The sequence below is a fragment of the Cantharellus anzutake genome (assembly GCF_015039405.1).
Source record: "Cantharellus anzutake strain C23 chromosome Unknown EI90scaffold_183, whole genome shotgun sequence".
Taxonomy (NCBI): domain Eukaryota; kingdom Fungi; phylum Basidiomycota; class Agaricomycetes; order Cantharellales; family Hydnaceae; genus Cantharellus; species Cantharellus anzutake.
Genome location: NW_024067133.1, coordinates 47,991 through 61,663, shown reverse-complemented (window position 1 = coordinate 61,663; position 13,673 = coordinate 47,991). Strand labels below are relative to the sequence as shown.

General features: G+C 49.7%; 2 protein-coding genes across 2 annotated transcripts; both read right to left on the bottom strand.

Annotated features, from left to right (window-relative positions):
- Positions 1–8,099: 8,099 nt before the first annotated feature.
- Positions 8,100–9,046, bottom strand: EI90DRAFT_3022925 (uncharacterized protein; the record flags this gene model as incomplete). The annotated part of the gene is made up of 5 exons (XM_039057833.1): positions 8,100–8,476; positions 8,531–8,615; positions 8,749–8,858; positions 8,902–9,001; positions 9,023–9,046. 5 exons carry the CDS (start codon positions 9,044–9,046, stop codon positions 8,100–8,102), a joined length of 696 nt encoding a protein of 231 aa, XP_038908086.1.
- A 319-nt stretch (positions 9,047–9,365) lies between these two features.
- On the bottom strand, positions 9,366–9,875 carry EI90DRAFT_3022924 (uncharacterized protein; the record flags this gene model as incomplete). The annotated part of the gene is made up of 2 exons (XM_039057832.1): positions 9,366–9,652; positions 9,719–9,875. The coding sequence occupies 2 exons, from the start codon at positions 9,873–9,875 to the stop codon at positions 9,366–9,368; spliced, it is 444 nt and encodes a 147-aa protein (XP_038908085.1).
- Between the last annotated feature and the right edge of the window lie 3,798 nt (positions 9,876–13,673).

Sequence of the window (13,673 nt, the reverse complement as noted above, 5' to 3'; positions counted from 1 at the left end):
CGTGAGAAAAAAAGCAAGTGGACATCTTCACTTGCTTGCCGTGAGAAAAAAAGCAAGTGGACATCTCCACTTGCCTGCCGTGAGAAAAAAGCAAGTGGACATCGTCACTTGCTAGCCGTGAGAAAAAAAGCAAGTGAACATCTTCACTTGCTGCCGTGAGAAAAAAGCAAGTGGACATCTTCACTTGCTTGCCGTGAGAAAAAAAGCAAGTGAACATCTTCACTTGCTGCCGTGAGAAAAAAGCAAGTGGACATCTTCACTTGCTTGCCGTGAGAAAAAAAGCAAGTGGACATCTCCACTTGCCTGCCGTGAGAAAAAAGCAAGTGGACATCCTCACTTGCTTGCCGTGAGAAAAAAAGCAAGTGGACATCCTCACTTGCTAGCCATGAGAAAAAAATCCTACTATGCCATTCAATCCTACTATGACGGTAGTCGAGCCACTTGACTTTCAGAACCAATTCAGTCCTTTCCATTCAATCCTACTATGCCGTGGGAATTTTAAAATCAATTCAGATCATAGTAGACCTACTATGACGGTAGTAGATCCCTTGGGTGGCAGTGCAGTCAGACCTGGTCAAGAAAGTGCCGACACTGTCAGCACTTTGTCCAGAGGACCTCTATATTGGGTGGCAGTGCAGTCAGACCTGGTCCAGAAAGTGCCGACAGTGTCGGCACTTTGTCCAGAGGACTTCCATAGTGGGTGGCAGTGCAGTCAGACCTGGTCCAGAAAGTGCTGACAGTGTCGGCACTTGTCCATGTGGACCTCCATGTTGGGTGGCAGTGCAGTCAGACCTGGTCAAGAAAGTGCCGACACTGTCAGCACTTTGTCCAGAGGACCTCTATATTGGGTGGCAGTGCAGTCAGACCTGGTCCAGAAAGTGCCGACAGTGTCAGCACTTTGTCCAGAGGACCTCCATAGTGGGTGGCAGTGCAGTCAAACCTGGTTCAGAAAGTGCCGACACTGTCAGCACTTTGTCCAGAGGGCCTCCATGTTGGGTGGCAGTGCAGTCAGACCTGGTCAAGAAAGTGCCGACACTGTCGGCACTTGTCCATGTGGACCTCCATGTTGGGTGGCAGTGCAGTCAAACCTGGTTCAGAAAGTGCCGACACTGTCAGCACTTTGTCCAGAGGACCTCCATGGTGGGTGGCAGTGCAGTCAGACCTGGTCCAGAAAGTGCCGACAGTGTCGGCACTTGTCCATGTAGACCTCCATGTTGGGTGGCAGTGTAGTCAGACCTGGTCCAGAAAGTGCTGACACTGTCAGCACTTTGCCCAGTGGACCTCCATAGTGGGTGGTAGTGCAGTTAGACCTGGTCCAGAAAGTGCCGACAGTGTCAGCACTTTGTCAGAGGACCTCCATAGTGGGAGGCAGTGCAGTCAAACCTCATCCAGAAAGTGTCGACCTGTCAGCACTTTGCCCAGGGGACCTCCATAGTGGGAGGCAGTGCAGTCAGACCTGGTCCAGAAAGTGCTGACAGTGTCAGCACTTTGTCCAGTGGACCTCCATAGTGGGTGGCGGTGTAGTCAGACCTGGTCCAGAAAGTGCTGACACTGTCGGCACTTTGCCCAGTGGACCTCCATAGTGGGTGGTAGTGCAGTTAGACCTGGTCCAGAAAGTGCCGACAGTGTCAGCACTTTGCTGTGTAAGACCTCCAATCAACATCAGCACCTCCAAAGTCTGACCCCCAAGGTCGAGCATCCAATGAGCATCCCAGTCCAAAAAGCATCCTATAACCCAACCCTATCCCTCCTTTCCATTTCTGGGTTATCGCCTGCCTTTCCGTTAACCCTGTAACCTGACTCGTCGGTAATATTCAATCGGCTAATGTCTAACCCTGTTAGCTCCGCTCCGCTCAGCTCCGCCATTTGCGGACCCGCCCTCATTGTAACCATATATATACTCAACTTGTACATAGGTTACACCTCAGTAATAAAATCGACTAGAGTTTACCCCCTTCAGTTCTGGTTGCCAGTTTAGTAAGTTAGGGCACGGACATGTTACTTGGCACAGCGCTCCTGGCATAAGTCGCTGAGGCCGAAGCCCTCCACCATGGAGACATTCCCTCGTCTCAACCTGGTCTCTGACAGGGAGCACATCCAGGGTTGTGAAGTCAATATCCGGGTGTGTGCGAAGTTTAACAGTTTATATATTACTTGGTTACCAGTCACTTATTTGTGCCTAGTGGCATAAGTGGTACAGCGTTAGTGTCATATCCGCACATACTGTCATATCCATACAATCCCAACCTCTGCTCTGGGCTCCCGGAACTCTGAAACTGACTCTGGAGCCCTACTTCCCTTCCATCACCTTCTCCTTGCTGACTTCCAAGAGGTTATCCCACCTCCAGCTCTGACACTACCGTCGGTCCGACTCCAGAACATTCTGGGTCCGACCTCATCCTCAACACCTTCCAGACAAGCATGCAACACCTATGCTCCCAACTCCGGAACCTCCAGTCTTAGCTCTGACCTCGGACTTTGATCCCACCTCTGCTTATACCCATTGTATTGGTTTAGCTCATTCCATTTAATTACCTTTGCCAATATTCTGGAGTTTAACTTCTGAGTTCGGACTTTCCAGACTTACATCGGACCTTGCAACTATTGCATCGCTCCATTCAGTTCTGCTATTCTCCCTCATTCCTATTTGGGCTGCTGCTTCCTTTCTATTCAGTCAGCTGGCCATTCCCCACTCCCATCCTCCTTCCTTCCTTCTTGGGCCTTGGGCCTTCACTCCTCCTTTGGGAAACACCATTGAGTCAAACCCTTGACCCTCAGTGTTGTTCCTCTTTCCAGCTCCCTTTGTCTCCTTTTGGAGTACCCTTGCTCCTTTTGATTCTGGAGCCCTCCTTATAAACCTCAGTCCAAAATCGACTTGATTTCCCCCCAAGAGACTTCCCCTCTGCTAGATCCAAAATTAGGGACCCCTAGGACAACCAGCAATGGCACAGCACTCCACCTGAGTCGCTGAGGCCAAGGTCCTTCCATGCTAAGTCTCCGATTCCACTCCGGAGTCATCCAAATCTGCCTGATCTAACACAGACCCAATCCTGAACTGACTCCCAGACCCTCATCCTCATCACCTCTGGAGTCCTACCCCACCTCCGTCCGTTCTGATATTCATTCACCTTCAGACCGAACATCACTCCTCTCACCACCCTCCTATTACTCCTCCTCACTCCTCACATCACCTCCACCCTTCCATCCCTCTCCTACCCTACTTCCATCTGCTCTGATACTCACCTTCGGGCCTGACACCATTCCTCCTCCACTCCTCTCATCACTCTCCTCCCTCTGACCCTCTTCTGCCAAACCTCCAGCAAGTTATGACCTTCCACCACTGCCCTGTACCCTTGTCAGGGCATGCCGCTCCGCTGCGCACTGCACCCTCCCGTTGCCCCTCTTTCCTTTTCTCTCTTTATACAGACGACCTCTCCTCTCACCTGTGTAGCATGGACACGCCCAACACCGAGTACTCCATGTGGGTACTGCACCGCTGGGTACGCCATGCATCCTCATTTGTACTTCTTTCCTCTGACACTCAGGATCGCCTGCAGAGTCATCCGCAATAGCCCAGCTCTACCTGGGCTGATGTGGCACCCCACACGTGACCTGTTCCCACCTGTATATAAACTGAGCCAAAGCAGAACTGAAGAAGTAGCCTTCTTCTCACTACTGCTTCAGGCAAGTATCTTACTTTAGTTTAGTTTAGTTTAGTTTAGCCTTTCATCCTGAATGACAATCACTACTGCTTCAGCCTAAGAAGCTACATAGGGACATAAGCCCAGAGAAGGGCTGCCCACCATACAGTCTCACCGCCCCGCTGCTGTCTGGGCCGCTAGCGCCGAGCTTTATGCCACTACCTCTGCCTCTCTTGAGCCGTCCCTGACAACCCTGTACTCAGACACTGCTTGTACCTTTGCTCTGAGATTCCATCATAGTTCTGACCTCGGACTTTGACTCCACCTCGGTTGCATTGGTGATGTTAGAAACGGGCGGATTCAGATGACTCCGGAGTGGAATCGGAGACTTAGCATGGAGGGACCTTGGCCTCAGCGACTCAAGTGGAGCGCTGTGCCATTGCTGTTTGTCCATTTGGTCCTTAATTTCACAGTAGGCGAGCAGGAAGTCTCTAGGGGGCATTTCAGGTCGGTTTTGGACTGAGCCCAAAACGAGTATGTACAAGCGCCGATATATATAATGGAGGGGGCAAAGCACAAGGAAACAAAGGGGATCCGAATTGGAACGAAGATGTCCGAACAGGAACAAAGGGTAGACAGAAGCGGAGCGGTACTGAAGGTCACAAGGCAGGACCTGTGATACGTCCGAAAGGAGGTAGGGAGGGCGAGGCCCAGAGGGGCAGGAGGATGAGGAGAAGTGGGGATGATGACTAACTGGCTAGAATGGGAAGAAGCAGCAGTCCAAATAGGGATGAGGGGAAAATGCGAGAGATACATTACAAGCGGCGAAAGTGCCGAGGGTGATCTGCGAAGCTTGGAGGTTGCGGAGGTTATGGAGGCGGGGTTGAAAGTCCGAGGAATATTGGCAATGGTGTTTATGTAGTATGAGGTCACCAATGCAATGGACTAAGACCGAGGTGGAGTCAAAGTCCGAGGTAGGGACTATGTATGATGGAGGCTCGGAGCAAAGGTACGAGCGGTGGAAGGTCGTAACTTGGCGGGAGGTCGGTGGAAGAGTACCAGAGGGAGGAGCGAGGAGAAGGTAAGAGGGAAGGAGTGGTGGAAAGGAGAGTCGTCTGGTCGGAAGGTGAGTATCGGAGCAGATGGGGAAAGCGTAGGGGGGTGACGGAAGGGTGGCGGTGTTGTGAAGGAGGAGCGGAGTAGGAGGAGGAGGAGTAGTAGGAGGGTGGTGAGAGGGGTGGTGTTCGGTCTGAGGTGAGTATCGGAGCGGACGGAGATAGGGGAGGAGAGGGAAGGAGGAGTAGAGGTGGCATGGGGGGTAGAAGGAGGCATGTTGCCAGGACCGAAGGTGAGTATTGGAACGGGCAGCGGTAGGGTATGACTCCGGAGGTGAAGAGGGTGGAGGTCCAGAAGTCGGGTCGGGGTCGGGTATGCCCGGATATGACAGGTGACCTCATACTACGTAAACACCATTGCTAACATTCCTTGGACTTTCAACCCCACCTCCACAACCTCCATCCGCTCCACAACCTTCGAGCTCCATGGACCTTACTTGGCACTTTCGCTGATTGTAATGTATCTTTTGTGCTTTCCCCTCATCCTTGGGCTGCTGCTTCTCTCCATTCTAGCCAGTTAGTCATCATCCCCACTTCACCTCATCCTCCTGCCCCTCTGGGCTTCACCCTCTGTTAGAACATGTGGATTCGGGTGACTCCGGAGTGGAATCGGGGACTTAGCATGGAAGGACCTTGGCCTCAGCGGCTCAGGCGGGGCACTGTGCCATTGCTGGTTGTCCTAGGGGTCCCTAATTTCGGATCTGGCAGTGGGAAAGTCTCTTGGGGGGAATTCATGTCGATTTCGGACTGAGGTTACAAGTTACTATGTACATTGTATATAAGGAGGGGTCCGGAATCAAAAGGAGCGAGGGGAGGACAAAAGGAGACAAAGGGAGATGGAAAGAGGAACAACACCAAGGGTCAAGGGTTTGACTCAATGGTGTTTCTCAAAGGAGGAATGAAGGGCCAAGGCCCAAGGAGGAAGGGAGGAGGTTGGGAGTGGGGAATGGCTAGCTGACTGAATAGAAAGGAAGCAGCAGCCCAAATAGGAATGAGGGAGAATAGCGGAATTGAATAGGACAATGCAATAGTTGCAAGGTCCGAGGTAAGTCCGGAAAGTCCGAACTCGGAAGTTAAACTCCGGAATATTGGCAAATGTAATTAAATGGAATGAGCTAACCAATACAATGGGTATAAGTGGAGGTGGGGTCAAAGTCCGAGGTTGGAGCTAAGACCGGAGGTTCCAGAGACGGAGATGTGAACGGGATTCTGGAGTGGAGGTCCGGAGTTGGGAGCATAGGTTTTGCATACTCGTCTGGAAGGTGTCGAGGTTGGGGTCGGACCCGGAATGTCCCAGAGTCGGACCGAAGGTGGTGTCAGAGCCGGAGGTGGGATAACCTCTTGGGAGTCGGCAAGGAGGAGGTGACAGAAGGGAAGTAGGACTCTGGAAGTCAGGTTCGGAGTTCCGGGAGCCCGGAGCGGAGGTCGGGATTGTATGGATATGACACCCTCCCTATCTCCTTTCGGATGTACCACAGGTTCTAACCTATGACCTTCAGTGCCGCTCTGCTTCCCTCACCCCTTTGTTCCCGTTTGGATGCCTTTGTTTCGATTTGGACCCCCTTTGACTTCCTTGTGCTTTCGTCTCTCTATTATATACAGGCACTTGTACATACTCGTTTTAGGCCCTCAGTCTAAAATCGACCTGAAATGCCCCCTGGAGACTTCCTGCTCACTGCTTCTGAAATTAAGGACCAAATGGACAAACAGCAATGGCACAGCACTCTGCATGAGTCGCTGAGGCCAAGGTCCCTCCTTGCTAAGTCTCCAGTTCCCCTCTGGAATTATCTGCCCTTGCCCAGTTCTAACAGTTAGCTGAGGGTATGCAGTTTTTTTAAGCGGCACATGTTTGATTCTCACTTAGGAAAACTTTTTTTGGGCCCTCCCATGGAATAATTGTGTGAAATGGTTGTTTTCTGTACACTAAGGAGTGGAGGGTATGGAAAAAAAAGTTTTCCCAAGTGAGAATTGAACATGTGCCACTTGAAAAAACTGCATACCCTCAGCCAATGCTGTACCACTTATGCCACTGGGCACAAACAAGTGACTGGTAACCAAGTAATATATAAACTTTTAAACTTCACGCACACCCGGATATTGACTTCACAACCCTGGATGTGCTCCCTTAGTCTCCACAGGTTGGGTTGGGTGCAATGACTGCATGCATAAATACTAAAAATTATATTCCGCAATCTATGTACAGCTCATTACAACTTAGCATGGGAACATCACGTGTTGCAAGTTGTACCAGTCGCTCGACAGATTTCGGAGGCAACGTTGAAAGAGGGCTTGTGGCTCTCTATGCCGACTAAGCTCGTGGGGGCCAAACTCTCCAATACTCCTACTCTCTCTCTTGACTTAACTTTGCTACGCTCGATCCTTAACTCCAGTGTGGGTTCTCTGGGATTCCGCAAGGTCCGGGCTCAACTAATCTACTACCCACTGGTTGTGGGCTAGACAGTTGCCCTTATTCCTACTGTTGGAATTCCACACACTCACACCCTCTCTAGCGCATCCTAGCACCTTAGAGAAAATTGGGGGAGGGGAGAACTTCTTTTCAAAAATCCAGTATGTACAGGATTATAAGAAATAATTAGTTTTAGAAATAATAGATGGTGAATATTGGTACCATATGGCACCTGGGTACCTTATTAGTCGAAATAATAAAAAAGGGTAACAGTGACAATAAAAAAATATCAATCAATAACTGAAATGATGGCAAAATATAAAAAGAAAAGAAAATAAGCGATTTCTCAACGGATTTACGGAATTATGAACCGAAATTGGAAATCAAGCTGGAGATAACTCTCACCCAGCCAATGAGCATTTTCACCAATTTATTAGACGCCGTGGGAACGAGTGAGGCTGGAATTCTGGGTTGCCGCTTGAGATTCCCACGCCCGCACATACTGGTGACCTGACTTGCCCAACATAGAACTCTGTCAATTCTCCACCGATTGGGACGTTCTTGATATCGTCAGAATCGTACGAATTAGGACTATTTTTAGATACCGACTTCGTATCGAGTTGTCGCATGAATGGAAGGGGTTTTCTAATCATGGAAACGGGTATCCGAGCCGGCACTGTGCATGGGTGATTATCCTGCCTACAATGTAAGTTGTGGCTAAACCTTGGAGAAATCATGTGAGCAACTGGGAAGGAGTCTGGGGTCATTCAGGAAATGCTGAACCCCATGTTAGTATGATAGTTACTCTGCACACAGAGTCACCCCACAGGTAATATTACGCAATTTTCGATGCTGAAAATTTGTCATCATCTTCCCCTTTACATATGTTTTCTTACATTTCTTTTGCACTTACGTCATCCATGTTGTCTGCCAATATCAGACCTGTGTGCAGGCATTCTTGGATGTGTGCTCATCCACTGCTAGTATGATAGCTAGCGCTTTATCTCCCAGCAGCGATATACATGCGCTGCTGTTATCTTCATTGTCCTTTGAAGACTTCTGAGGGCATCTCAGCATCTCTGAGTGCCTGCTCTCTGAAGCGCCCTGCACTTCGACCCATTCTGGGCCAGCCAAATTCATGGGCCATACCCATTCCTCCCACTGTGAAGGGTCTAATATGGTCCAAGTGACCATCTCCCCACTGGTTCCATGGGGGGATAACGGCATCTCAGCATCTGCTGAGTGCCAGCTCACCAAAGTGTCCTGCACTTCAGCTTTTTCTGGGCTGGTCAAATCCCCAGCCCCTGCTCTTTCTTCTCATTAAGAGAGGTCAAAGACAGTCTATAGTAACTGGACTGAAGATCCACCTACAAACTGTGCACAACAACTGGTAAGTTGGTTGAAGTGCCACTGGGTATCGGACTCGGTGTACATATGGGAAACCGGCAAGTGCTGGAAACAACGCAGACAAAGCAAACAAAGATGAGTGCTTTGAGTGAATGGCTAACTTCAACACAGTCTACTTGACTGTCCTCCCTCTGGTTTTGTGCCAGAATGACAGCAGCTCAGCTTCCAGCTGGCTCACCGATGTCCCCTGCACATTGATTTTCTCTGAGGCTGTCGGATATCCAGCCTCAACCTGTTCCTCTTGTTCCGAGAGGCCACAGGTAGCTCCTATGACTGCTTCTCCACCGGCTCACAGTGGGGAAATGTGTTTATCAGCCTCACTGAACGTGACCTATGTCATTTCCAGTGGGGTGGCTCTTCAGCCATTGCAGGTTGCTGTCCTCAAATCCAACATTCACTGGGTCCCAACCCGGTCTAAGGATGTAGGGGTTCTAACCCCTACTCACACTCACTCTGGCTTGCTGATTTTGGGCCATATTGCACCAGCAACAGACGCCTGACTGCCTCTATCCTTATGCTTTAATTTTTATTTGTATTGTCTGTGAATCGCTTAACCATAGACCCCTACAGTTATTCACCCCCAAATGAGACACATTTTACCAATCTGAAACCTGTTGTCGCAACACTCCATTAAAAAATCCCAAAAATTTGTAAAGTATGAAGAAAACAAACTTGTACCTATGAGTGCCGATAATATGGAGAATGTTTCATCACAAAGTGAGTACGCAAGTAAGTATGAAATTGGGGTGTTCACCTATGAGACATGTGACATGGTGTGACATTGTGTTCAAGCGCTCATGCCGGACAGATGTTGCCCGCTTCCACTGATTGTCCTGCATCCTCCAGTGATGTGAAGGGCTTGTTTTGTTGAAGCTGTGGATAATCTTTGGCCATCCACTCCCTCATTTGGACCTCCAGTGGCTTTGGTGGTGCTTTTTGTTTGAGTGCGGCCAAGTGCGCTTTTTCTTTGTGCCAGCTTGTTATTTCTGCCTTCTGTGAGTTGTTGAACACTTTCCACCGCTCCTTAGCCTCTTCCTTCCATCGTTCCAACTCTTGCTCATTTAATTTTCTCTGAGCATGCTCTGCTTGGTCCCTCAAGAAACCATCATGTGTCACAACTCAGCCAAATGTCCCTTTAATGCATCCACCATCCTCCTTCGACTTCTCTGCTTCTTCCCATGCTAAGAGCTGTGTCTGAGCTTTAGACACATACATTCCCCCTAATGCCAACTGGGCATTTGCCGCATCCACTGCATCAATGGCTCTCTCCACCAACACTTGGGCCTTCCAAAACTCGTGCCGCATTTCTTGGTTTTCTTGCACTAATTCGAGGCAAGTCTTGGATCCTGAGTCGCGATTGTCTGCAAGATCCCATTTAATTGGGGGTAGATCACTAAGTTGGCCATATGCATGTTCAGGAAGTTTGAATGTTGAACAGAGAGGTGAGGAGGACACAATGGAATTTGTGGATGAAGAATATGTTCTAGGTCATTGATGGCACGCTTCTTTGCTTGGGGATGAGCTGGGGGAAAGGTAAGAGTCTCATTGGGGCTGATGGTGGTATTCTTGGTGCTGAACATCGTACACCCGGTGCCGGAAGATTGTGGTGATGCATGGAGATTGTGGGTTGGGATGTTTGTGATTTGAGAGACAGCAAGCAAGGTGCGATTGATGATTGGTCCGTCACTTTCATCATCACTAACCTCGTTGTCTGGAACATTACTTCCACCTGGGTACATTCTAACATCCTGCGAGTTGTCCATTGGTGAAGGTGTGCATTCCTGTTGGTATTTATGAGACATCAGCTGACTGTGAAAGTGCATAATGCGCTTAACAGGTGAGGCCACAGGGAGAGGAAGATCTCCTTGGGTGGAATGTTCAATACTCGGTGCAAGTTGTTCTGGGTGGATGACACTTGGGTTGACTGGATAGACGCCAGTTATGCGGAAGCTGGTGATAATGTGAGCTGGGGTTATGGTGTCTGTCCATGCTTGACCGAAGACTGATAGAAATGAGGATTTGTTTAGCTTCCTTGGGTAGTTTCGTAAATTAAAAGCATTGCGCTCCGTTGAGAAGCCCCGCTTTAAGAGGGAGAATATAACAACATCAAGCCCCTGGAGAACGTGTGTTGGGTGTGCAGGATAACATATAACAACAATGTTGTGGTTGCGTGCATATGTTATGGAGTCCAGACTGTAATGTGAGTTATGTCCATCCACTACCAGGAGACAGTAGCAGCCAGCAGCCTTGTGTTGTGTAGACTCGTTAAAGGTTTGAAGCCAGTCTAAGCCAATCTCATTGTCTGTCCACCCCTTTTCCGATACAGTGACTCTAGAACACAAAAATATGAACATACATTCCATGTAATGAATGGGTAACTTATGCGGCCTGCAAAGGATTATCCTTCAACCACTTTGAATTAACATTCTGCCCCTTAAAAATAACAACCAGAGGCACTGAAGTGCCATCTGCACAGACAGTCACAATCACACAGACATTCTCGCGATTCCCATCGTGTTGAATGTGTGCCCTTTTTGTCATCCTGCATGCAAAGACCTTGACCCTTTCCCCAGTCCCAAAATGATATTATACTGAGCTTGTAATAGCTGGAACCAGTGTTGGACAGCTGTTGGATTTACAGCACCACCCTGAGTACTTTCAAGATTGGCACTCCACTTGGGTTGAAGTCGGTCTTTGTTGCGTACTGAAAACCCATCAACCCAATTTTTGCCAAGCTTGGTGAGGGATGGGTGCCGTATCTGGGCAACTTCCAATGCATACTCAATTACACAATCGCGGGTTGCTGGGAATCCACGGTCGGACATAAGAAGAAGAAAGTCTACAAGTGTATCTGTTACGGATACAGAGTCTCCAACGACCATATCTGTCGCATTGTCATATCCGTGCATACCCGACCCCGACCTGACTTCCGGACCTCCACCCTCTTCACCTCCGGAGTCATAACCTACCGTTGCCGTTCCGATACTCATCTTCGGTCTTGGCAACACACCCCCCCTTACCTCTCCGACCCTATCTCCGTCCGCTCCGATACTCATCTCGGACCGAACACCGCTCCACTCGCCACCCTCCTACTACTCCGCTCCCCCTTCACAACACCTCCACCCTCCCATCATCCCCCTACGCTTCCCCCGTCCACTCCAATACTCACCTTCGGACCTGACTACTCTCCTCTCTGCCACTCCCTCCTCCTTACCTTTCCCCTCTCTTCTCCCTCTGTTACTCCTCCGCCACCCTTCCGCCAAGTTACAACCTTCCACCGCTGTTCCGTACTTCGCACTCGGACACCGCTCGTACCTTACTCCGAGCCTCCGTCATAGTCCCTACTTCGGACTTTGACTCCACCTCGGTCTTAGTCCATTGCATTGGTGACCTCATACTACGTAAACACCATTGCCAATATTCCTCGGACTTTCAACCCCACCTCTGTAACCTCTGTAAGCTCCGCAACCCCCGAGCTTCACGGACCGCCTTCGGCACTCTCGCCGCTTGTAATGTATTCCTCGCATTTTCCCCTCATCCCTATTTGGACTACTGCTTCTTCCTATTCTAGCCAGTTAGTCATCATCCCCACTTCCCCTCATCCTCCTGCCCCTCTGGGCCTCGCCCTCCCTACCTCCTTTCGGACGTATCACAGGTCTTGCCCTGTGACCTTCGGTACCGCTCCACTCCCTCTACCCTTTGTTCCAGTTCGGACGTCTTCGTTCCGATTCGGTCACCCTTTGTTCTCCTTGTGCTTTTGCCCCTTCCATTATATATATCGGCGCTTGTACATACTCGTTTTGGTTTTAGTCCGAAATCGACCTGAAATGCCCCCTAGAGACTTCCTGCTCACCTACTGTGAAATTAAGGACCAAATGGACAAACAGCAATGGCACAGCGCTCCGCTTGAGTCGCTGAGGCCAAGGTCCCTCCACGCTAAGTCTCCGATTCCACTCCGGAGTCGTCCGTTTCCGCCCATTCTAACACGCATAGTCAAAGACTTCTCCTCTCTATCGCTCCCCCTTTTTCTCCCTTTCGCCCTCTATCCCGATACCCTACCATCATTACTCGTTCTACCCCTTCCCCCCCTTGTGCAAAGCTTTCCTCATTGGGGTTTTGGTGCTGGCCGAGGTTACTTGTGTTTCGCAGGATTCCCCATGACCTTACCATTTGTAGATAGTCACACGTCTTGTACGGAAACTGCCGAAGGCTGTTCCTGCTAACTAACAACTACTCTCTACAACTGTCTTGTGTGTCATCTTCTGTAACAACCCTTCCTGTGACTCAACTGAACCTGTGTGACTGTACAACTCACAACATGTCTTATAAGTCTGGTTATGTCGAGTCCTCTAACGGTCCTCGCCGTGAGAACTCGAGGTCACAAGTCGAAGACTCTCAACATGTGTATCATCCTATGGAATCTGTACCCTACGGGACTTCATCACTCTGCTCTCCCCCCAACACTCAACAGACGACATCACATCATGATCTTGGAGATCGTGAATACTCTGAGGTCCACTTTCCCATGATGCCGGCACGTTCGCTATGCGAACACCAAGGGAACGCCAAGTCACCGAAGGCCCCGTTAGTCAATCCTCATTGCACACTCATGATATCAACCCGCTACCGGTACGTTCGCGCTGCGAATGCCAAGTACCCGATGGCAGTTATACGAAGTTCTCACCCACCTCACGAGTCGTGACCTCACACATGGTACGCTCCATTGAGGAGCGCCAAGTATCCATGGCTGACCTGTCCGTCCTGATGTCTCCGACTACCTACCATCAATCCCTTAATAGCTCACTACATCACCAATCACAATCGATGGGAATTCGATCGTCCACTCCCATGCAAGACTGGGATCATTCATCGATTACATATCCCGTTATGGTACAGACTAGATACGACATTCGTCATCCCACTATAAGAACGGATCAAGGAATGGGGATTTCCCCCCATCCCCATAACAGTATCACTCTCCACCTGATTCAACCATGACTGGTTTATTGAGGGTTCAAGGCGACTTTTCCCACCATTGAGCCTCTGCATGAATGTTGGATAGGGACACTCCACAATTGGAAGCATGTTCCCAAGCACTGGCCG